The sequence below is a fragment of the Odocoileus virginianus genome, chromosome 5 (assembly GCF_023699985.2).
Source record: "Odocoileus virginianus isolate 20LAN1187 ecotype Illinois chromosome 5, Ovbor_1.2, whole genome shotgun sequence".
NCBI lineage: Eukaryota > Metazoa > Chordata > Mammalia > Artiodactyla > Cervidae > Odocoileus > Odocoileus virginianus.
Window position 1 is genome coordinate 33,619,541 of NC_069678.1, and position 25,201 is coordinate 33,644,741.

The 25,201-nt window shown below is 36.7% G+C and overlaps 1 protein-coding gene across 4 annotated transcripts in view; it reads left to right on the forward strand.

Moving 5' to 3' along the window:
• DPYD (dihydropyrimidine dehydrogenase) overlaps nucleotides 1-25,201 on the forward strand; it is a 904,243-nt gene that overhangs the window by 24,406 nt on the left and 854,636 nt on the right. For all 4 annotated transcript variants that reach the window (XM_070467755.1, XM_070467756.1, XM_070467758.1 and 1 more), the window contains exon 2: nucleotides 15,420-15,530. In XM_070467755.1, coding sequence (XP_070323856.1) covers nucleotides 15,420-15,530 — 111 coding nt within the window. The remainder of the gene's footprint in view (nucleotides 1-15,419; nucleotides 15,531-25,201) is intronic.

The window sequence follows — 25,201 nt, forward strand, 5'->3', positions numbered from 1 at the left end:
GAAAGTAGATTAATCATTGCTTGACGCTGAGAATTTGGGGGAAATGTGAAGCGACTTCTAATGGGTATGGATTTTTTGGGGAGGAGGAAATTGATGCAGTGTTCTAAAATTGATTATGATGATGATCGTACAACTCTGTGAATATACTAAAAGGCATCAAATTGTATACTTTAAATGGGTAAATTATGTGGTAAGTGAATTATATCTCAACAAAACTATTATAAACATTACTTGAAAAATTTTAAAAAGGGACAAAGTATGAAAAATGAAAATGTGTGACAACAGTAGTGCAAAGAGAGGTAATGAGCAAATTCTTCATTATCAGAGACTTGAAAGAGTGTTTCTAATAGTGATAGGAACAGAAACTTATTTGCAATGAGAACCCAAGGGGTGGCTGAATATATCTGTTAAACTGAATATATATATGCTTTCCTCTGTGAAGTGTTTACGCCTGTTTTGCATTTTATCTTTAGGCATTTTCTTTTTTTTTTTAATTCATGTGAGCTTTATATATGTAACCCTTTGTTATATTTCTTTGATAAATTTGATATAGTTCAATAAGTGTTTAGAATAGGATTTCTGAATTAGGATGGGAAATATTAATATCTAAAGTTCATTCCAACTCTAATGTACTAAATTCTAGAGACCTTGAGAAGATGCAGAGTTCATTTTATTTATTCCCGAGAGGAAACCAGCTTAGGTCAAGTAGATACCACGTTTTTTGTATGTTTGAGATGTCTGTATTGTGTAATAAAATCTGAAGTTTTGACCCTAGAACATTTTGAGTGGATAACAAGTAATTCATTTGTTTTCATGTCAGAAATTGTTGCTGGTGTTATATTACCACAGATTGCAAGGTTCAGTTCAAAGTGTTTCACTGCTGCTTCTGCTAGTGAGTTGCATGATTAATCCTTCCAATGAAAGTCTGAAAACACTGACCTCCCATTTTTGAGTAGTTAATGATTATATGGCTTAAAAATCTTTGTGAGTGCTGACAAGTACTGAATGGTGTTCTTTGTCCTTTGCAATAGAATGAACACTAAGAAGAAAACAAAATTCTGTTTTGCCAGCATTAAAGTCCATTCTCCAGTGGAAGTTTCTTGCTGCTTTTTCTGACTGTTCTGCTGAAGAACTATTTTTTTTTTCTCATTGGAGGATAATTGCTTTACAGAGTTGTGTTGGTTTTTGCTGTATGACAACATAAATCAGCTGTATGTATCCTCTACCTCTTGGGTCTCTCCATCCCAGCCATCTAGGTCATCGGAGAACACTGACCTCAGTTTCCTGTACTTTATAGCAGGTTCCGACTAACTATTTTACACGTGGTAGTGTATTTATATCAAACCTAACCTCCCAATTTATCCCACCCTTTCCTTCTCCCTCCCGTCCTTCCTCCGTGTCCACACACCTGTTGTCTGTGTCTCTGTCTCTGTTCTTACCCTGAAACTAGGTTTCTCTCTATTACTACACATACAAGCATCAATATACAGACTCTCGGTCCACCCACATTTCTATAAACGACCCAATTTCACCCTTTTTTATGGCTCAGCATCACTAATAATTAGAGAAATGCTAATCAAAGCTGAAGTGAGGTATCACCTCACAACAGTCAGAATGGTCATCATCAAAAAAAATCTACAAAAAATAAATGCTGGAGAGGGTGTGGAAAAAAAGGAACCCTCTTGCACTGTGGATGGAAATGTAAACAGATAACAGCCACTGTGGAGAACAATATAGAGGTTCCTTGAAAACCTGAAAGAAAACTACCATATGACCCAGAAATCACATTACTGGGTGTATACCCTGATAAAACCGTATTTCAAAAAGACACGTGTACCCCAGTGTTCATTGTAGCACTATTTACAATAGCCAGGACATAGTAACAGCCTAAGTGTCCACTGACAGATGAATGGATAAAGACAGTATGGTACATATATACAATGGAATCTTACTCAGCCATAAAAAGAACTTTTCTTATTATCAATTTATTTTGCATAATTTTACTTATGAAAAATTATGCTTGGTTTTGAGGACAGGAAAATATATAAACTATATCATTGCTTTTGAGGGTTTTACAGAGCAATTTGATAATAGAATGTATATATATTATCAGTTACTTGATTTCTTATCTGATATGTCCAATGATAGTGTCAATGGGATATCTCAAAGTTCATGGGTATGAGCTAAATAGAGGCAGGGACAATTTTTCTTAATTTTTGGAGAAATAGATCTTAGATTGTAAAGGAAAACTAGCATTAAATTAACATAAAGTGGTTCCATCTTAGAAAAGATATGTGAGTAGAGGTGTAGATGTAGGATTGTACATGGACTCTATAAACAACAAATAAGGTGAGAATGGTAGGTTGTAACACATTGAACAATAAAGTGGTAGTTTTTATTGGCATTAAGTATAAAACAGGGAGACATGTAAGCTTTGTGGTCTGTATATGTGTATGTGTACCTGCATTTATATGTGTGTATAGAGGATGTTTGTTATATAGGAAAGAGAGAAAGGACAGAATTGAGGTGAATAGTTTAATTAGGAGAGTACTATTATATCAGGATTCCCTGGTGACTCAGTGGTAAAGAATCCTGCAATTCAGGAGACACAAGTTGGATCCCTGGGTGGAGAAGATTCCCCGGGAGGCAGGCATGGCTACCCACTCCAGTATTCTTGCCAAGAAAATCTCATGGAAAGAGGAGCCTGGTGGGCTGTGGTCCCTGGGGTAGCAAAGAGTCGGACATGACTGAAGCGACTAAGCCTCCATGCACACACTATGATATCAGGATCCAAGTGTACTGTAATAGGATCTGCAATAGTTTGTAGATGCAAGAAATACAAAAGGGCAGGCCAGATGTGAGTAACATTGACTGGCATTGTGTGACTTTAAGGAACAAAAGAAATAGTAGTTGTGGATTGACCACACGTGAAGTTCAATTTACTAGAAAAGTGGTGGTATTATTAACAGAAGTCAAATGCATAAAAAGTTGGGGGGGAGGCGGAAAGAGAATGCATTGTTTTTTGAGGTGAAGAAACTGAGATAATGATGGAACATGCAGGTGGGTTATTTGTCATCTACTGAAGTAGATGCCTGTAAATCAAGACAGAGATCTCAGGGTTTAGAATATAGGTAAAACTCAGCGGCAGAAAAGTAGTCATTAGTAGAGGGGCATGCAGGAAAGGTCCAGGACCCGTATTTGTGATCAAGAGGGAAATGGAAGTCTCTAAAGTAAAAGTAGTCAATACAAAGGGAAGTCTCAAAGCTCTGATGTCAGGGAAACCAAAGAGGATGTGTTTCTGAGTAGAAGAGCCAGTCAACAGTACTGAACACTGCAGAAAACCCATAGAGAGTTGAGAGGCAAACTAAACATAGCATAATAATAAAAAATGTTTTCAAAAGTTTCATTTTCTTGATTTTAAATAGTTCAACTTCCCAATTTGCCATATCCTTGCTCCACTCCTACCCTTCTCAGTTGTTACCAGACCCTGCTTGGATCGGTTGGATTCCAGTTGAGTCCTTTTCATGCCTGCTGTTGCTTCCACCATTTGAAGAAAAGCAAGTTCCTGCCAAGCAGAGCAGGAAATTTTATTTATTGATTAAAGAGTGAGGAAGGGAAAGCTCCATGCTCTAACCATCCCTTCTTCCTGGGAGAGGCAGGCGAGAAAATTTCAAGGGGTTACAGGTTCGTACGTCATCAATTTGAGAAAGGGGTGGAAATTTCCAGAAATAACTAGAGCATGTGTAGTCCTTTGGGCCCTTTTGCACATATTGTGTCTTGCCAAGTGTGGGTCCACTCTTTGGGTGGAGATCTTAGGGTGATAATGAGGCAGAGGCAACTTTCTCCCACTTTGGGTCTCATCTATGCAGGTGCTGCAGTCATGGTCTGGCTGGAACCAGTTCAGGGCAGTGGACTGTTGCCGTTTTAGCCCTTTCTGCTTCAGGCTGGTTCTACGGTTTAACCTTAGTTTATATTTAACAACTACAACTGTGGTGGTTGGGAAAAAAGGTTAGTCTCTGCACAGGTATTAATAAAATCAGGAAATTAATAGGTCATTTCTGATATAAATCACTTGCTATCCTACATGTTTTCTTTTAGCTGTTAACCATATAAATGAAGGGCAACTAGTCAATCCTTGATTTATTATGCTATTGTGAGCCTGAAAATCATGCTACTTGCTCAATTTAGTTAATTAAAAAAAAATCTAAGCTCGATTAACTAAAGTTCTCCTTCTTTCTTCTCCTTTAAATCTTGTTTTTGAGCTTTTTCATTTGCTCATCAGTATGGCTTTACTTTTAGCATGCTGGTGGACTCTTAGCCTCTCTTGAGCTAAAATGACCCTTGGTCTTGTAAACACAGCTCTTTTAGGGGACAGTGTGTCTTTTATTCAACAGTGAATAGATTAAAGGTAAATTGTAATAGTTTTCCTATTTCTTTGAAAGAGTCTGAAAAGCTGATTTTACTTTGAGGCCAAAAAATTACTGTAAAGCAAGTTTTGAGATAAAGTTACTAATTTTACTTGACTCTAAAAAAGTATAAATTCTAGAGTATGAATTTTCTTAATTATCAGTAAACTGATGAATATAGTTTTGGTAATGTAATAATTCTCTTTAATTCTTTTCATTCATAATTTTATCTTCGGTTTCTGTGTATGCACTCATATATATATATATATATATATATATATATATATATATATTCAGCTCTTGGAAGCATCAGATATTTTTTAACATGAGTTTTCATAGTTATTCCTTTTCCAAATATGGGTTATTTGAATATATAAGCACAGATGCTTTGCAATAATATATTAAATGGAAAAATAGTTTATAAGGTAGTGAAATTGTTTAATAAAATGGCTATAGTACAGCTTCTCATCTTTTTAAATATTTTTGATACCTCTCAATAAGGATTTGCATGTGACGCTTTTTTTTTTCAATTCTTGTAGAAATATATCAGTATGTAAGTTGGTACATATGCTATACAAATGGTTTAAGTAATAAAGATACATCAGTTCAGTTCAGTCACTCAGTCATGTCCAATCTTTGCGACCCCATGAACCACAGTACACCAGGCCTCCCTGTCCATCACCAACTCCCAGAGTTTACTCAAACTCATGTCCATTGAGTCGGTGATGACATCCAACCGTCTCATCCTCTGTTTTCCCCTTCTCTTTCTGCCATCAATCTTTCCCAGCATCAGGGTCTTTTCAGATGAGTCAGCTCTTCGCATGAGGTGGCCAAAGGATTGGAGTTTCAGCTTCAACATTAGTCCTTGCAATGAACACCAAAACTGATCTGCTTTAGGATGGACTGGTCGGATCTCCTTGCAGTCCAAGGGACTCTCAAGAGTCTTCTCCAACACCACAGTTCAAAAGCATCAATTCTTCGGCACTCAGCTTTCTTCATAGTCCAACTCTCACATCCATACATGACCACTGGAAAAACCATGGCCTTGACTAGATGGACCTTTGTTGGCAAAGTAATGTCTCTGCTTTTTAATATGCTGTCTAGGTTGGTCATAGCTTTCCTTCCGAGGAGTAAGGGTCTTAATTTCAGGGCTGCCATCACCATCTGCAGTGATTTTGGAGCGCAGAAGAATAAAGTCAGCCACTGTTTCCACTGTTTCCCCATCTATTTGCCATGAAGTGATGGGATTGGATGCAGATACATAATTAATGGTTAATATTAATTTGTTAATATTGTTTTTATTTTTTAAAATTTAAGCATACCATGTAATATTCCTTTTATTTATTTTAAAGTTTCTTCTTGTCTTGATAAAATAGAAATATAGACTCAATATAGTACCATTTGCAATTTAAAGGGAAAAATATCTTTTAAATTAATGCCCTGGATTTACAGAATTTGCATAGCTCCACAGACAATAGAATCCTTTCCATGGCTGTTATGGACTGAATGTTTGTCCCTCTTAAATTTTGTGTGTTGAAGTGCTGACTCTCAATGTGATAGTAATTGGAGATGAGGCCTTCTCAGAACTGTGAGAAAGAAATGTCTCTGAGATTCTTTAATAGCAGCCCAAATTGACTAATACAGAGTCTAAGTCAGAGTCAATCACCACTTTTGGCATGCTCTTTTCTGTGTTAAGAATTACGAGAGTAATATCAGATGTATAAGTTAGGGTTCCTGTGTTTGAATTCTTAGTCTTTTCTGAAAGACATTAAAAGTCATTTTTCAATTAGGGAGCACTTAAGTACCTAGTATGTGATGTGTGTTCTGTAAATGAAGGAGAGTACATACTGGACCTTGCAAATACAGACAGCAGCTTCATGTAGAAGATCTTTGCTTGCTGAGTAGGAGAGTGCCATGATGAAGTTTTTTAAGGAACATAAACTGTTTTATTTGTGTTACCTATGGGTTCAGTAGAAATAAATCAAATTTCCTGTGCAATGTAACTAGCGTGTGAAGGGGTTCATTCATTTCTAGTTGATGATTTTTTTTTTTCATTTTTTATAAATTTGTAACTTTTTACTTGTCTTTCTTAGGAAGGAATTGTGAGTTAACCTAAACATGTTTGGACCAAAGGTCCATGAGTTATATACAGTTATATGTGTTGTAAAATGATATCTACATTGCTATATACATGTACTGGATTTTAAAAATCTATATTTGAACTTCATGACTCTTCCACACCGCCATTTTAATTTGTGTAGAGCATATTGCCTTTTCAGACAAAGTATCTTTGAAATTGCAGGCTTAGGGCAAAAATAACTTCAGGAACCAATGATTTGGTTTCACCTGGGAAACATCTCTGCTTACTGTCTCTTTACATTTACCTTTTCACCTGTTTTCTTCATCTTTTTCTATTTTCCTGTACTTTTGGGCTTTATTCTATATTCCTGTAATTTGGGCTTCCCTAGTGGTTCAGATGGTAAAGAATCTGCCTGCAATGTGGGAGACCGGGGTTCAATTCCTGGGTTGGGAAGATCTCTGGAGAAGGGAAAGTCTACCCACTCTACTATTGTTGCCTGGAGAATTCTGTGGACAGAGGAGCCTGGCAGGCCCAGGGGTTTGCAAAGAGTCACAAGACTGAGCGACTTTAACTTTTGCTTGTTTTCTTCATCTTTTTCTATATTCCTGTACTTTAAAAAATGATTCCTATATCTATATGTTCCAAATGAACAATACAAGAATATGAATACAGTTTGGGTCAGTGGAGTCTAAAATCTAGACCCATCACTTACTAATTGATAACATGTGTTAAGCACTTTCTGCATGCACAGTTCTAAGTTTTTTATGTCATTTTATGTAATCCTCAAAATGATATTATGGAGTAGGTACTATGACTAATCAACATTTTATAGTTGAAGAATTAGAGGCATAGAGAGTTTAAATAACCAGCAAAAAGCAGTAGAGCTAAAATCTAAGCCCATTTAACCTCTAACACTGTGCATATTGTTTAGTAAATACTTAACACAATTAAAGTTGTAAAACTTAAGACTGTTAGAGACTCCATCCTTCATCAATTATGTATTAATCATAATGAGTTAGTCATTGTGCATAAAGGAGAAAATGTTCTTTGAATAGAGTTAATCAGATGAAAAATGTGGAAGATAAGTTATTTGGAAAGGTAGTACAATCTAAAGGAAAAGAAATCTGAGCCTGTACAAAGAATGAAAGTGCAGTAAATATAGGAAAATCTGAGAGTTCTTGACTAGGACTGATTACCCTGACTTTTCAAGGTTTTCAGACTTCAAGGTTATTTATATTGATCTCTTGAATGTGAGTGTAAGGTGCAAAATTGAGGCTGTGTTCTCTTTTCTACTCCCAAACCAGCTGGAGTTCTGAGCTTATCCAAAAACTAAAGGCACCTTTGTAAATTCTTAAGTTGCTCACTTAAACTCTCCCTACACTATGATCAGTGATAGACATGGGAGAGGGTGGGGTAATGGGCTGAGATTGGGGTTTATAAGCAAGACACTGTTAAGCAAATAAAAAGTTCAGTTCTCAACTGATGAACATTTGTTAGATTGTTACCCGGATGAAGCAAACAATACTTAACAAAAGGATTAAGCAACAGTTATTTATTTTTCTGTTAACCAGGAGTGTTATTGAAGAAAAAAATGCTGCCACAATACATTTTATTGAAATTAACATAGTTATACCAAATTATGAAAAAAATGAGAGAAACAAGTTTTAAATTTTATTTACTTATTATTTATTTTTAACCTGGAAAAGTAGGAGACATTTATAAAGAACTTAGGATACATCATCAGAGACAAAATTTAAGTGTAATTTAAATAAGACAAAATTTAATGAATTAATAAGTTCAGCCTATAAATTGAAATGTTGGTATATGTGTATATGTATATATGTGTAAAATGGCTCAGAATTAAAGTAAATAATGACCAGTACTGAAGAGGAAACATGTGCTTATAATTGAAAATGCAAAGGATGGAAGGAGCTTGCTGTGCTGTGTTTAGTCTCTCAGCCGTGTCTGACTCTTTGTGACCCCATGGACTGTGGCCCACCAGGCTCCTCTGTCCTTGGAGAATCTCCAGGCAAGAATACTGAAGTGAGTTGCAAGCCCTCTTCCAGGGGATCTTGCCAACCCAGGGCTCAAATCCAGGTCTCCCGCATTGCAGGCCTATTCTTGACCATCTGAGCAACCAGGGAACCCTAAGAATGCTGGAGCGGGCAGTCTTCTCTTCTCCGGGGGATCTTCCTGATCCAGGAGTCGAACCAAGATGTCCTTCATTGCAGGTGGATTCTTTACCAGCTGAGCTACAGGGAAGCCTGGAGAGAGCTTAATGGTGCATTAGGTTTGAATAATTGATACTGAGATGTAAAGCAAAGCCATGCTTTTAGAAAGAGAATATATTGGCCAGGTGACTTTCTGCAGTTGGAATTCAAGCTCTCAGCACTCAGTTCCAGTATTTGGGAGCTAAGACTTAGTGCTTTTATTTGTGAACTGAGGGCCTGTGATTGTAGTCAGTAAGAGCTCCTTTTTGTGTTCTCTATGGTACTTGTACAGAAGGCCACTTCTCAGATGCAGAATTCTAGTTTGTGTGTTGTGCCCTTCTATTTGCTTCCCAGAGAAGAATTGACAGACAGCATAGGGAAAACACATGCCTCTGATTTGATCTCTTGCGTGAACTTGTCTCCTGATCATATTCTATCATTTCTTAACCTAAATAAAATTAGTGCAGTGAAATTCTCTCAAATTTTGTTTTTTCCCTCTAGAATCACCAGTACATTTTTATTGGGTTACTGAAAATGACTGGGGAAGCCAAAGGCCAAATTCTTTGCATGGGAGAAAATCTTCCTTTATAAGTAATATGCCTTATTTCTGAAAGGGTTAATGGGTCTCTTAAAGTGCTCAATTTATCCAGAGAGGGGACCCTGTGACCCTGTTAGGACCTGGCTTTGGTCATTTCTTAGGAAGAATGCAATTTAGAACTCTCCTGTATTATTCTGCCAGCTGCTTAGTTATTGATGATATTGACTTTTAGTTCCAAAAAGTCTTGCTTTGGAAAATTGTTTTTAACAGCTCTCAACCACTCATGTCTTGTATTTTTATTTTATATCACTTTTCATTTGGGATATTATTAAGTCAAATCCTTGGTAACCATTCTTCACAATCCAATTTATTTTTACCCAAGATCCATTGAATTCAACTCATTGCCTTTTTGCAAAAGGTTAACCCAATATTTCATGTTGTGTTATACTTTCTACTTATGCTGTGCAAAAGAAAAGTTATTGTGATAAGCAGCCAATAAATTGCATTCAGAATGTTTATTCTTAAAAGTTACATTCCTGTGCCAACATAGATAAACATAATCATTTATCACAATATGAATTGTGGAAGTAAAAACTAAATGAAATACAGCCATCTTTCTTGAATATTATCTACTTGTTTTTTTTTCTCCTTTAAATGTTGGTCATAATAACTACTTTAAAAACATCATCTTCTTATTTATCAGCTTGAATTAATGTATGAGATGACTAATGGTTCAAATAGGATAACTAAACAAAATTGCTTCTGTTTTGTGATAAAAAAATGTTTTCTATTTTTTTGTATATAAATAGGATTACTTATGTTTTCTAATGTCGGCTCTTATTACTAGGTTGCTTTGGCCTTGTTTAATCATGAGGAATATATTGTTTAAAACTCATAGATTTATTGTACATTTGTTGTTCAGAACACAGATATCTAAATTGATTGACTGAAGAAATATCATGTCTAACATATATAGCAATTACTAAAAGTAATCTTCATTAATGTTAGGCTAATAAAATAAGCCCCAATAATGTTAACTCGAATGAATGCAATATACAGTGACATTCACTGGATGTAGAATTTACTATGTATTATTAGTACTATTATTTAGTAACAGCTTTATTAAGATATAATTTACATACTGTACAGTTCACAAATATAGAGTGTAGAATTCAAGACTTTTATTGTATTCATAGTTTGCTACTATGACTGCAATCAATTTTCATCTACCCAAAGAAACCATATACCCTTCAGCATTCATGCTGCATTTGCCACTAATCCCCCAGCCCCTGGCAACCACATCTACTTTCTGTCTCTATAGACTTCTCTATTTTGGACATTTTATATAAGTGGAATAATACAGGATGTGGTATTTTGTAACTGACTCCTCTCAGCACAATGTTTACTAGGTGCATATATGTTGTTTGTAAATTTCCCAAATTTCCTTCTGTTAACCGATATCTGTATTCATTCCATTATGGTTGGATAGCTGCTTTGTATGATTTTAACCTTTTTAAATATATTAAGGTTTGTTTTATGGCCTAGCATCTGGTTTGTCATAGAGGATATTTTGTGGACACTTGAGACATGAAATAAAAAGATGCTTGCTCCTTGCAAGAAAAACTATAACCAACCTAGACAGCATATTAAAAAGCAGAGACATCACTTTGCCAACAAAGGTCCGTCTAGTCAAAGCTATGGTTTTTCCAGTAGTCATTTATGGATGTGAGAGTTGGACTCTAAAGAAAGCTGAGTGCTGAAGAATTGATGCTGTGGTGTTGGAGAAGACTCTTGAGAGTCCCTTGGACTCCAACCAGTCCATCCTAAAGGAAATCAGTCCTGAATATTCATTGGAAGGACTGATGCTGAAGCTGAAACTCCAATACTTTGGCCACCTGATGCAAAGAACTGACTCATTGGAAAAGACCCTGATCCTGGGAAAGATTGAAGGCGGGAGGAGAAGGGGATGACAGAGGATGAGATTGTTGGATGGCATCACTGACTTAATGGACATGAGTATGAGCAAGCTCTGGGAGTTGATGATGGACAGGGAAGCCTGGCGTCCTGCAGTCCATGCAGTTGCAAAAAGTTGGACATGACTGAGCAACTGAACTGAGAAGAATGTGCATTCTGCAATTTGATGAAATGTGGTTATTAGATTTAGTTGGTTTACAATATTCAAATCTATTTCTTTTTGTTCTTCTCTCTTGAATATAGTATTCTTGCTTGACAGTTTTTTTTCTTTTAGTACTTTGAAAATCTTATCCTACTACTCTTAAACATCTGTTGTTCCTGATGAGAAGTCAACCGTTTAACTATTGGAGTTGTACATTTGAGTATTTTTCTCTTGCTACTTTCAAGATTTTCTCTTTGGTGTTGACTTTTAGCTCTTTTGCCTATGTGTCTATGTGTGCATCTTTCTGCATTTATCCTACTTCAAATTTGTCTGTCTTACTGAATATATAGTTTAATGTTTTTTCTTTTTTTAAAAAAACTAAAATTTCAGCCCCATTATTTTTCTTATATTTTTTCCTCCTTTCTTGCCTTCCTTTCTGAAATCCCACTACAATATTTTGGGGTACTTAATTGTGTTGGAGAAGACTCTTGAGAGTCCCTTGTACTGCAGGGAGATCAAACCAGTCAATCCTAAAGGAAATCAGTCCTGAATATTCATTGGAAGGACTTACGCTGAAGCTGAAGCTCCAATACTTTGGCCACCTGATGCAAAGAGCCGACTCAATACAAAAGACCCTGATGCTGGGAGAGATTGAAGGCAGGAGGAAAAGGGGACGACAGAGGACAAGATGGTTACATCGCATCACTGACTCGATGGACATGAGTTTGAACAAGCTCCGGGAGATGGTGAAGGAGGACAAGGAAGCCTGGGGTGCTGCAGTCTAGAGTGGCAAAGAATCAGACATGACTGATCGACTCAACAGCAACAAATTGTGTACCATGTATCTTTAAGGCTGTGTTAATTTTTTGAAAAATATTTTTGTCTTTTGGACTGCTTAGTATCTCTTGAGTTCTCTTAAATTTTGCTGATTCTTTCTTCTGCAAATTAAAATATACTATTGAGCCCTTCTTAACTTATATGCAAAGTACATCATGAGAAACGCTGGGCGGGAAGAAGCACAAGCTGGAATCAAGATTGCCGGGAGAAATATCAATAACCTCACATATGCAGATGACACCACCCTTATGGCAGAAAGTGAAGAGGAACTAAAGAGCCTGTTGATGAAAGTGAAGGAGAGTGAAAAAGTTGGCTTAAAGCTCAACATTCAGAAAACTAAGATCATGGCATCCGGTCCCATCACTTCATGGGAAATAGATGGAGAAACAGTGGAAACAGTGTCAGACTTTATTTTTTTGGACTCCAAAATCACTGCAGATGGTGATTGCAGCCCTGAAATTAAAGAACACTTACTCCTTGGAAGGAAAGTTATGACCAACCTGGATAGCATATGAAAAAGCAGAGACATTACTTTGCCAACAAAGGTCTATCTAGTCAAGGCTATGGTTTTTCCAGTAGTCATGTATGATGTGAGAGTTGGACGGTGAAGAAAACTGAGTGCCAAAGAATTGATGGTTATGAACTGTGGTGTTGGAGAAGACTCTTGAGAGTCCCATGGACTGCAAGAAGATCCAACCAGTCCCTCCTAAAGGAGATCAGTCCTGGGTTATTCATTGGAAGGACTGATGTTGAAGCTGAAACTCCAATACTTTGGCTCCCTCATGCAAAGAGTTGACTCATTGGAAAAGACCCTAGTGCTGGGAAGGATTGGGAGCAGGAGGAGAAGGGGATGACAGAGGATGAGATGGCTGGATGGCATCACCGACTCGATGGACGTGGGTTTAGGTAGACTCCAGGAGTTGGTGATGGACAGGGAGGTCAGGCGTGCTGTGATTCATGGGGTTGCAAAGAGTCGGACACGACTGAGTGACTGAACTGGCTGATTGAGCCCTTCTAGTAAATTTTTTATTTCAGTTATTATAGCTTATTATCTCCAGAATTTAAAAAATAATTTATATCTCTTTATGAGTATTCTCTGTTTGGTAAGATATTGTTACCATACTGTCCTTATAATGCTCCTTTGAAGTTTTTATTCAATGTTACACTTGAAACCTCTGAAAGGCAATATCTGTTACCTGCTTTTGTTCTTGCCAGGACCATATAATCCTGTTTCTTTGAATGTCTTGTAATTTTCCTTTAATGGAAAATGGAACATTTCAGATGATATAGCCATTCTGGGTTCTAATTTCCCTCTACCCCGTCCCAGAGTGGGGGGCTGGTTGTTGTTAGCCTGTTTGTTCAGTGACTTGGTGGACTACTTTAGGTACCTTTGTTTAGCACTCACACAGGGTGAAGCCGTGGGCATGTGCACATTAACTCTGGTATGACAGTGCTTTTAGTGGGACTCTGTTTGCCTTCTCTTTGGATTTCTTTGTTAAATGGTCCACCTCTGTTGGTATCACACCCAGTTCTTAGTCTCTTTGATTGCTAGTTGATTGCTCTGTTGTTTTAGGCAGTGCCTTGGGATATATTAATAAATGGCTCCCCAGTGTGACTCAGTTAAATTTGGGCCCCTTTGCAAGAGTAGTTTTTAGGTGAGTCTTTGAGATTTCTTGTGGCCATACAGGAGCCATTAGCTATTCTTTCTGGTAAACTGCCTTGTGATTTAGTTTATTGCTCTCAGGAAGCTACCTACTTCCTCTTAATTGTTTGGCACTGAAATCTTTATTGTTTTTGAGATTACCCTTAGACTTGAACTTCCCATGTATTAATTTAAATGAAGTCAGTTCTTCTCTTTGTGTGGCCTCTTTCTCTGGGAAAAACCTCTGCCACAGCTCCAGATCTAGGGGTAGTTACAGTGGCCTGCATTTCTCGGAGCCACACTCCTGCTTTATGAGCAGGGCCCTGGTATAGGCGGTAACCTCTGACCTCAGTTTGCTTCTCCTGGTTTGCTAACTCTAAGCTGTGGGTGAGCTGAGAAATAGTGATCAGTATCCTGTTGTTACAGGCGTGTTGCTCTTGAGATAGAGCCTTTCTTCTGTTGGTGAGTATGGGGGAAGCAAGGAGCTCCTGACTTCCCAGCTGCACTTTGTGGCCTTTAGTTGCTGCATAGCTGGTAGACTGGGGAGAGGGGATTAGAAATGGCAATATCCTGCCTTTCTTTGGGAGATACCTCAGTGTCACCTAGAGGGGAGGGGGAGGGACAGCCCTCTGTTCCTGGCTGTACTCACCTGGGGTAGAATTTATGCCTGCTGAACTGGGAGCTGGAGGAGGGAGACAGACTGCACTTCAAATGCCACAGACCCTCGCCATTCTTACCAAGTTTTAGTAGGTTTTTTTCAATAACAATTTCTTCATTTGCTCTTTAAGAATTTCTGGAGATTTCAAAGGATTCTTATTTTTACTAATTTTTATCAGTTATACTGTTCTACTAGGGAGTTGATCTGCAGAGGTCCTCGTGCATTCATTCTGGAAGAGTCCTAGTGGTCATGTTTTAAAGCCTTGCTTAAGACAGGCCTTTTAAATTAATTATTTCTTCAGTTATTCAGGTGCTGCTTTACACATGTGTTTAAAAACATTTTGTATTCTCTTTTATACCTCAAAGTCACAATAAAATGTAGACTCCATCTTTGGATAAATTCACATGTAAGCCCAAGACTCAGAAGAACTGAATTCTGATTCAATCCCTTCCACATATTAATTGTGAGATCTTGAGTAGGTTACTTAATCACCCTGAATTTATTTCCTCATCCAAAATTTTGAGATAACAGTACCTATTTTTATATTAAATAATACATGTGAAAGCAATTGATAAAACTCTAAAAACTTAGTGGAGATTATTATTACTAGTTTAAATCAAATCTGTAATGAAGTGCCTGCCTCTTTTCATTCTCATTTAAGAATACTATTTATAAAATTTATCTTAAAGTCAATTGTTATGTTTTTGAACTCCTTTATGTTATCATAAATAAATATTTGTATAAAGTGAACTGGAATATCACCTAGTAAATGGTTTCTTTAGATAAGTTTGTTGTGGAATTACAGTAGTAGAAGGGGAAAACAACATTTTTAATATACATCATTGGAGTATGTATGTGGGATCTTAAAATAAAATTTGATTTTTTAAAATCGCAGAATATTTATGCTTATATTTTGTCTATGCTATCTTCAGAGTATCCTGGCTTTAAATCCTCGAACACAGTCTCATGCAACTCTGCGTTCCACTTTGGCCAAGAAATTAGACAAGAAACATTGGAAAAGAAATCCTGATAAGAACTGCTTTGTAAGTACCACTGATACATGGTTTCATGCTGAAAATTATCTCATTCTACACTGTAAGACATGATTTTATATATACTTAGAAATATAATTCAATATGTGTAAAATACAGCAGTAGTTTTTTCATATTTAGATATTTCATATTTGAATCATCTCAAAAATGTGATTCATTTTGCTCCTTAAAAAATCTTTTGAAATAGTTTAAAATCATATAAATTTAGTTTGTGCCAGATTTTATTTTTTGAAAATGTATAAAAATGTATTAAAATAATTTTATAATAACACAATGATATAGAAGAGTTTCCAAATTTCAGATGTAATTCAACTGAAGAAGGGTATACTAGTATATACAAACTGTTGTTAAATATTCTTTTGGGGAACATATAAAAATTAAGTGTTCAATATGATCATCTTATATTTCCAGATGAGGTGCAGGTGCAAAAATCTGTGATTACTGACTCCTAGAATATTATTTAATTAGATCCATGAAATCATTATAGGGCTGGGATTATTAGGCTATAAATGGGGATTAAGTAAGTACAACTTTGAAGGCAATATTTAAAAAGTCATTTTATGAGATATAAATATTTGTTAGGAAAACAACGTCCTTTTCACCTGATTTCCCAAAGTTAATTTCTCCAAGGGCTTCTCTGGTGGCTCAGGTGGTGAAAGAGTCCACCTGCAGTGCAGGAGACCTGGGTTCAATCCCTGGGTTGAGAAGATCCTCTGGAGAAGGAAATGGCAACCCACTCCAGTATTCTTGCCTGGAGAATTCCGTGGACAAATGAGCCTGGTGGGCTACAGTTCATGGGGTTGCAAAGAGTTGGAAAAAAATTAATTCCTTCAAAATTAATTTTCTCCAAGTGATTAGTGAGTCAATTAATAAGTATGAACTTATTTAACATTAGCTCTTATGATATTTTGTGTATATGTTCTTTTTAGTACAATGATTTTAGTTTATTTTTATGTACTTCTTAACTACATATAAACTCTCTTAGGATAGGAATTGAGGGTATTTGTACATGTGCATTTGTATTTATCTGATTTTTAATTTTTCTGTCACTGGCCAACCAGCGAAGTTTTTTGAATTAAAAAAGAGAGATAGAAATACAGGGAAACAACATGATTTGCGATGATGACACAGCCACTTACTAGCAGATTTGGATTTGTAATTCAGTTTTCCTTGCTCCAGTTCTATGAGCTTTGCATTCTACCATGACATTTCTTAAAGAGGTCAATGGAAGGACACTAGTGTGGTCCAAATTAGATCAAGGAATGAATCAACTATCAGTTGTGATCCTGTATAATGGTGTAAATAATTGAAGGACACTGAAAAAAGAATCATATAATTTTCAAACTTAGAAATCCTTTAATGATTATCAAGTCTCTCTCTTTAAATGTGTGAGAACTATGATCCAGATAAATTAAACTCTCTAGGGTTTCCCCTTTATAGATTATTAAACTGTTTATTTAGAAGGGGAGACATTCACCATTATTACTATTGTTGTTGTTATAATTATTTTATGAAAAATTAGCATTTTCATTCCATAATGTTAGCTTATAAATTGAGTGTCTCATATTTTCTTTTTTTTTTTGGTAATTGACAAAGATACAATGAAATAGGTTTTCTGCATTAAATATATATTGGCACAGATTTCTAGGAATGCAGTTTGATAGTATCTTTGTCAGTATCTTTGACAATATTTGTTAATACTTATGTTAGTTTTCTAGGGCTGTCACAGGCTGGGTGGCCTGAAGAACAGTTTATTTTCTCAGTGTTCTAGAAGCTAGGAATCTGAGATCAAGGTGTCAGCATGGTTGATTTCTTCTGAGGCATTTCTCTTGATGATAGGTGGCTGCCTTTTCACTCTCTTCTCATGGTTTTCCCCCTGTACATGTCCAAATATCCTCTTATAATGACACCAATATATCAGATAAGAGCCATTCTGTTGACCTCATTTTAATTTAATTACCTCTTTTAAGACTGTCTCCAAATACAGTTACATTCTGAGATACTGGAGTTTAGGCCTTTGATAAATGAATTTGAGGGGATTCAGTCCATAAGAATACCTTTAAATTATCAAACACTTAAACCTAGTAATTCGTCTTCTAGTAAACTATCATAAGGAGCAAATAAGGAATGTAGGTAAATGATTAAATAGAAAGAAAATTATCCCAATACTGTTTATTTGTAGAGAAAAATGTGGGTGGGAAAATGTGGGTATAGCTAAGTAACTTAGGGCAGATCTATTCTGTAGTAAATTGTGCAACCATTAAATTACTATTTTAAATAAAATTACTTTTGAAGTAATTAATAATCTGAAAAAGACTTATAATTTATATTATTAATTTATGGACAAGGTACAGAACAACTCTATATTTCAGAATGGTTGTATATAGTTTTACAGAACCACACCTATACACATATTCATACAGAAAAAAATAAAATGTTAATAGTAATTGTATTTGTTTTCTTAGCACTTTTGTATATTTCAGATTTGCTATAATGAGTAAATGTTAGAGGAAAAATGAAGTTTTAAAGATATGTTAGTATTATCTCAATTATAAGATCAGATTTATTGTTCTGGATATATACTTGAAAACTCTATGTATTAACTGTATATACTGTATTAATAAAGAACAGTGAAATATGTTTCCAAGAGGGAATATGGAATTAGAGTTGAAAGTTATCCTCAGTGATGTTAAAGAATGCTATTCCTCTCCTTTTCATTATTATTCTCTTTGTGCTTCCATGAAGAATTGAATAAAAGTATTACCACATGATATAATTTATTTTTTAATTTATTAATTTTCATACTTGAGTTTTATAATTACTCATCCAAATTAAAAAACATGCATAAAACACATATGAGAATATTTTCTAAGGTGTAGAGAAGACTAATTAACTAGGAATATGGAACCTGAAACATGACACAGTGATGAATTCCCTGGGTTTTCTTTTTTTCTGCATATATCTTGGAGCCTTGGAACCGAAGAAGTTGGAAAACCAGAAATGCTAACTGATATACACACACACACATATACACACCTCAACAAAAGTCTGCTCTTTCTAGACAAAATACTAAGAAACGAACAGTTTCTTTACTGATCATAGCAAGACGAAGACTTTTAGATAGTAACTACTATACTCTAGCTGAATAGAGCAACAACAAAAAAAATGTGAGCTCATCCCAATGTATTCATAAAGGCTGAGCAGGGAGCCTGGAATTCAGTCGTGTGATGAGATGATGAGACGGTCCAAGCCCTCTGCTTGGTGAACGAGAAGGGAGTCAGGACTTTCATGCTCACTAGCTACCTGGTAACCAAGGCAGCTCACATCCCAGACCACTGAATTTCTACCCTTATCAAGAAGAGAAGAAACAGGGTGAGGCTGAAAAATACCCCAAAGGGATATATCAGCTAAAAACTTACTAAATTTAGCAAGAGACACAAACCTACAGATTCAAAAACCTCTGTGAAACACGAGGGAATCCATATCAAGATGTATCGTAGTTAAATTTCTGAGAACTAAATACAAAGACAGTATCTCGAAAGAAGCCAGCCTGCTTGCCTTAAGGCGAGGACAGCTCCTGTCCTGTGGGCAGTTGTGCTCCAGATCCTTGCCCTGTGGCTCTTAGACTAGACACTATCACTGGCCCATTCTTGATCAGTGTTTCCTTGTCTACCCTGTTTCATCCCTCCTGTATTGTTATTTCCTGAAGAGCACCCAATCCATAAATCACATGTTTTAAATTCTGCTTTTAGGGAAAGTGAAAGTGAAAGTTGCTCAGCCGTGTCAGACTCTTTGAGACCCCATGGACTGTACAGTCCATGGAATTCTCCAGGCCAGAATACTGGTGTGGGGTAGCCTTTCCCTTCTCCAGAGGATTTTCCCAACCCAGGGTTCGAACCCAGGTCTCCCACATTGCAGGCGGACTCTTTACCAGCTGAGCCACAAGGGAAGCCCAAGAATACTGGAGTAGGTAGCCTATCTCTTCTCCAAGGAATCTTCCCGACCTGAGAATCAAACTGGGGTCTCCTGCATTGCAGGCAGAATCTTTACCAACTGAGCTACAAGGGAAGTCTTTGCTAACTGAGGAACCAAACCTTGCTGTTAAGTAGCAGCAGCACTTAACATAGGCAGTCACTTTCTCCTTCCTGCAATTTTTTTTTTCACTTCCCTTCCAAGACATCACACTCCTTTTTTCTTCTTTCCTCATTGGCGTCTTCTTCTCAGCTTCTTTGTTGGCTCTTCCTTATCTCCTCACCCCTAAATATTAGAGTGCCCAAGGTTCAGATCGTTCTGTTTCTTTTTAAAGACTCAGTAAGTTGTTGATCACATTCTCTCTCTTCAGTTTAAGTACCATCAGTTTAAATAGACAGATGGTTCCTGCATTTATATCTCTTGCCTGGACTACTTTCTTTGATTCTAGACTTCTGTAACCAAGTGCCTAATGCATGCATGTGTGTGCTTAGTCGCTCAGTCATGTCTGACTCTTTGCAACCCCATGGACTGCAGTCTATAGACTCCTCTGTCCATGGGATTTCCCAGGCAAGAATACAGGAATGGGTTGTCGTTTCTTTCTCCAGGGGATCTTCCCAACCCCTGAGTCTAGTGATTACCTCCACTTAAATCCCTAACAGGCATTTCAGTGTTCACATGTTGAAAATCCAAATTACGGTCTTATATCCAAGATCTATTGTTCCTGGAGTCATCTCTATCCACCACTTTCTGAAAGCAAAATATTGAGTCCTCAGTTTTGTTATTTGTCTCACCTCCCATACTAAATTAGAAGATCTGTTTGGATATATATATCCTTCAGTTATATTAACAGCTAGAATCTGATTATTTCTCATCACTTCCACCACTTCCTGCCTTTCTAAACCATCGTCATTATTTTTCATCTGGGTTATTTTAGTTGCTTTGTAATGGTTGCATGCTTATGCCCTTTCCTGGTAGAGTATCTTTCTAACAGATAAAGATACATCTATGACATCTGAGAAATCCTTTTAATATTCCTGTGCACGGAAACTTTCAGTGATTTTTCCAGCTTACTTGGGAGTTTGCACAACTTCCTTTGTTCACCTCAGCAAGGCTTTCTCCAGCCACTCTGTTTAAAACTCTAGCCTGCCACCATACTAGGCTCTCCTGAGACTTTGCTTAATTTTTTTTCATGGCACCCATCGCTGATAGACTGTTCCCTTATTTACTGATTTGTTTATTGTCAGTTTTTTCCCACTAGCATATGAAATCCAGGTGGGCATGGATTGCTATGTTTTGTTCATTATATGTTTTGTTTCATAAGCTGTGTCCCCAGCATCATGAACCCTTGGTGCTCACTAAAGATGTGTTGAAAGAATTCAACCTTATTTTACATAGTCTTCACATGCTAGAGGTAAAGATCACATATTTTTTTGGTATACAGCTCCCAGACTACTGTCGCATATTGTGTTTGATTTTAATCGTGATCTAAATGAATAACCCAGATTTGTTTCTTCATTTTACTGACTATGCTGAAAATATTAAATTATTTACTTAAACTCATTAAAATTACTTAGTTTTGTAGCCATGTCTAGAATCCTGGTCATCTGAATCTTGTATGCCTTTTCCAGTGTATTACCTCCTTAGAAAACACAAATAAGATTATTAGAAAATAGATACTTCAAAGTTAAGGAAAATGCAGATTATAATGGTTGTTGCCATTACACTGAAGGAATCTTATAGCATTTATGAAGGCAGCTAAAGAGGTCATTTTGAGCCAACTCCCTGACTATCGCTTGATATGTTTATTTTGTTTTATTTTCTAATTATTTTGCATTAACTTTACAATTTTCTATTTTTATATGACTCAGATAATCACTGCCTTATCATTCTTAGCACATCTACATCAGGGTCATGGTTTGGGTTTATTTGAGTAGAGTTCTCTCTTTCTCTTTCTTTCCACTTTGGCCCTTGAAACAACCATATGTGAGGCACTATAGTAATGCCACTCAAAGGTAACTAAAATATGCAAAATAATTAGTCTAAAATTGTCTATTAAATTAAATCACATTTAGTTTTAATAAACAAATATTTGTTTGTAGGCTTTATAGAAATTCTGAAATTTTTAACCCAGGAATTTCTTTCCTTGCCAAGTTAATACGATTCTAGTGATAATTAGAAATTCTGAATTCAGTAGGGAATTTAAACTGGCAAATGTGTTTTTACTGGTTAATGAAGCACAAAGCAGTTATTTCCAGTATCTGTTAAGCAGGTGTTCCATAACTGCTGTTTATTTTTGCCATTTTTTAAAGTGTTGAACTGTCCTAATTACATAAATATTTTGTACTCCTTTTCCATTAGCAATTTTTAAAGCCCAGAAAATGTTACAAATCAGAAAATTTATCCTGTATGAAAATAAAAAGAAAAGCAATTAAAACAATCAATTATTTGACATGATTTTGGAAATTTTAGCTAATCTATTTTAAATTCGTGGCATGTAGTAGGTGCTCAAAATGAAATAATAAAAATAAGAATAAACTAATATATGTTAAGAAATTACTGAGTAGTTATATTTCAAAGTGCTTTTTGTGAAGTAACAACATTTTAAGCCTCAGAACCACCCATACTGTATTTTATCTTCATTCATAGATGAATGAAGCTTAAGAAACCTGTCTAGGAGTCCACAACTAAGAGGCTGAACTTACGCAGTATGGTACCAGAGCTCTTTAAGAAGACTTTTAAAGATAATTAGATGAAAATAAATCATTGCCCTTTTTTCTTCTAGGAAGTAACTTAAGTAATATATAAGTTTCGATGATCACTTTCTTTCCCCCTTCACAGTCTTAGTCACTGCTTTGCTTCCTCATTTATTGCCTGTTTACAATGGGCCAGGCATGGTACCACTTATAACTCAGGAATAAAGATGAACACAATACGGGCCCTTCCAAGAAGATTTCATGTTTTTTTTGGAAGAAGGCAGCAATATTAATATGTAGTACTCTTTCAAGGGATGGACCATGAAGGAACTTTAATTATCAGTGTGAGTTGGTCAGATTTGCCTTGAGATGTATCAGTCTATAACTTTCAGTGTGGAAGTTGGTTCAGTGCGGAAGGGGTGAAGCAGGGTCTCTGAGACTAATGTAGAAGGCTGGAAGACAAATCATGAAGACCAGGGACAGTGGGTATGTAGGAGAGAGGACAAGCTTGAATATAGTTAGGAGGTGTCCTAGTCTGTTTGAGCTACTATTACAGAAATATCATAGACTAGGTGGCTTAAACAGTAAACATTTTTTTCTCATACTTCTGGAGGCTGGGAAGTTTAAGGTCAAGGCACTGGAAGATTTAGTGTCTGGTGAGGGCCTGCTTCCTCATTCATAGATGGATTTTTGCTGTGTCCTCTCATGGCAGAAGGGATGAGAGAGCTCTCTGAAGCCTCTTTTATAAAGGCACTAATCCCCTCTATGAGGGTTCCACCCTCATGACCTAAACACCTCTCAAGGGCCCCACCTTCTAATACCATCACACTGAGGTTTAGGTTTTCAGTATGCAAATTTTGAGGGAACACAAATATTTAGTCCATAACAGGACATAAATATGATTTGGGAGTTGACTTTATGTTTGCGTTTTGTTGTGTATAGGATAAATTGAGAGAGATCTTGAATTCAGTTTGAGATCTTTTGAGTTTCTTGTACCTGTGGGACATCCGGTTTAGTTCAGAGCTTATAGCTAAGTAAAGGGGTCAGGAATGCAGATGAAGAGTTTTCAGTAATCAGAATACAAGTGGGTAATTAAAAGCCTGTGGGTAGCATTACCCAGGAAGAGTATGTAGAATGGGAAGAGTGTGGAGGTTAGACTTTGGGGATATTTGCGCAGGAATTAAGGAGAGGCGAGTTAGGCATTGGCCTCGGGTGAAAAATGTAAAAGAGGCACCAAAAGACTCAGTATCAAGGTAAATAACACAAACATATAAATCATACAAAATATATAAATGATGCAAGGATATATAAAACACGTATGTGGAGGCACACACATGCATGCTAAGTTGCTTCAGTCATGTGCAACTCTTTGTGCCCCTATGGATTATAGCCTGTCAGTCTTCTCTCCCCATGGGACTCTCCAGGTAAGAATACTGGAGTGGTTTGCCCTGCCCTCCTCCAGAGGATCTTCCAGACCCAGGGATCAAACCCACGTTTCTTACATCTCCTGCGTTGGCAGGCAGCTTCTTTACTGCTAGTGCTGCCTGAGAATCCCATATAGGAGCACATTTCTTTCCTTTTCCCTCAGTCTCCAGAGCGGCTCAGCTTGGCACTGATAACCAAACAAGGGCAGGCAGATGAGAATTTAGCCAATAAGCACTATAATGGGTGAGGTGAGGAACACGGAGCATGGTGAGAGAGTTCTTACAGGAAGCAGGGGTCAATGTGCTTTTCCTGTAACACCTGATTAGTCAATGTGGTTATTTTTTTGTACTTTGGAAATTATCCTTCTAGTTTACCTTATCTGCTGAGTCCATTTTTCCATCTCAATTTTATGTGACTATTAAGAGATGAAATCCAAGTAGTGAATAAAGTTATTTGTTAGCTAATCTCTTTCAGAAAGTGAAGGTGGAAGCTTGAATCCCTAGCTCTGTTAAATGACATGGGGTGCAGGTCCCAATATTATTATTGTTTTTATTTACTCACTAAGTCGTGCCTTACTCTTTTGTGACCCCATGGACTATATAGCCTGCCAGGCTCCTCTGTCCATGGGATTCTCCAGGCAAGAATACTGGAATGGGTTGCCATTTCCTCCTGCAGGGGATCTTCCTGACCCAGGGATCGAATTTGCGTCTCTTGTACTGGCAGGCGGATTCTTTACCACTGAGTCACCTGAGAAGCCCTAGATCCCTGTATTGGTACATATCAAATTCACAATACGAATTTTTATTTTTAAGCTCTAAAATTTAATGAGTTCATGATTCATAGTGAGGAAGCAATCTGATTCTGCTCTGGCCTCTTCTTAAACCATAGTTTGAAACAACTTCGCAAGCTTGAGCTTGCTTTTCTGGTTGCTGACAATAGCTTTCTTCCCCAAATAGACTCAGTGCCTGAAGGAGTTTCTGGAATAAAGAAGTAACTGAAACCAAGATTCTTTGCAACTTAATGCCTTCTTCAGTAGGTGAAAAATACATTGTGTGGAGAGTAGAAATATCAGACTAGAAACTCAGGCGTGCTAGAAATAAAACCTCCTTTATTTTTCTGTAACTAAACTTAATTTTTGTTTTGAGCTTCTCTCAGAGTGAAAGTTTAGTCACTGTCACTCTTAGAATTCTTTTTTCTGTGTTCATAGCACCCCCCCGCCACTTCCCCCATTCCTCTGAATTGATATCTGAGTTTCTGAGTATTTGGTGGCAAGTGTGGCAGGTGATCTGAGCCCAGCTGATGTTTCATAACATCTTTCTGCTAATAATGATCAAGGGGAATGTGGAATCATCCTTTATTCCCATTTATTACCATTTATCAAGTCCTTTCCTGTCCCTTAACTCATGTCTACTTTGAAGTCACTCTTGAACACATGACAGTCATTCTTAAGTTCTTCTCAACACTGGGACTTGGAGAACTTCACGGTTCAGTTGCCTCTTCCCAGGGCGTCATCTAGTGAGTAACAGGTTCTCAAGCTCGTGATTTCTTTTTTTTTTTTTTTTAATTTTTTTT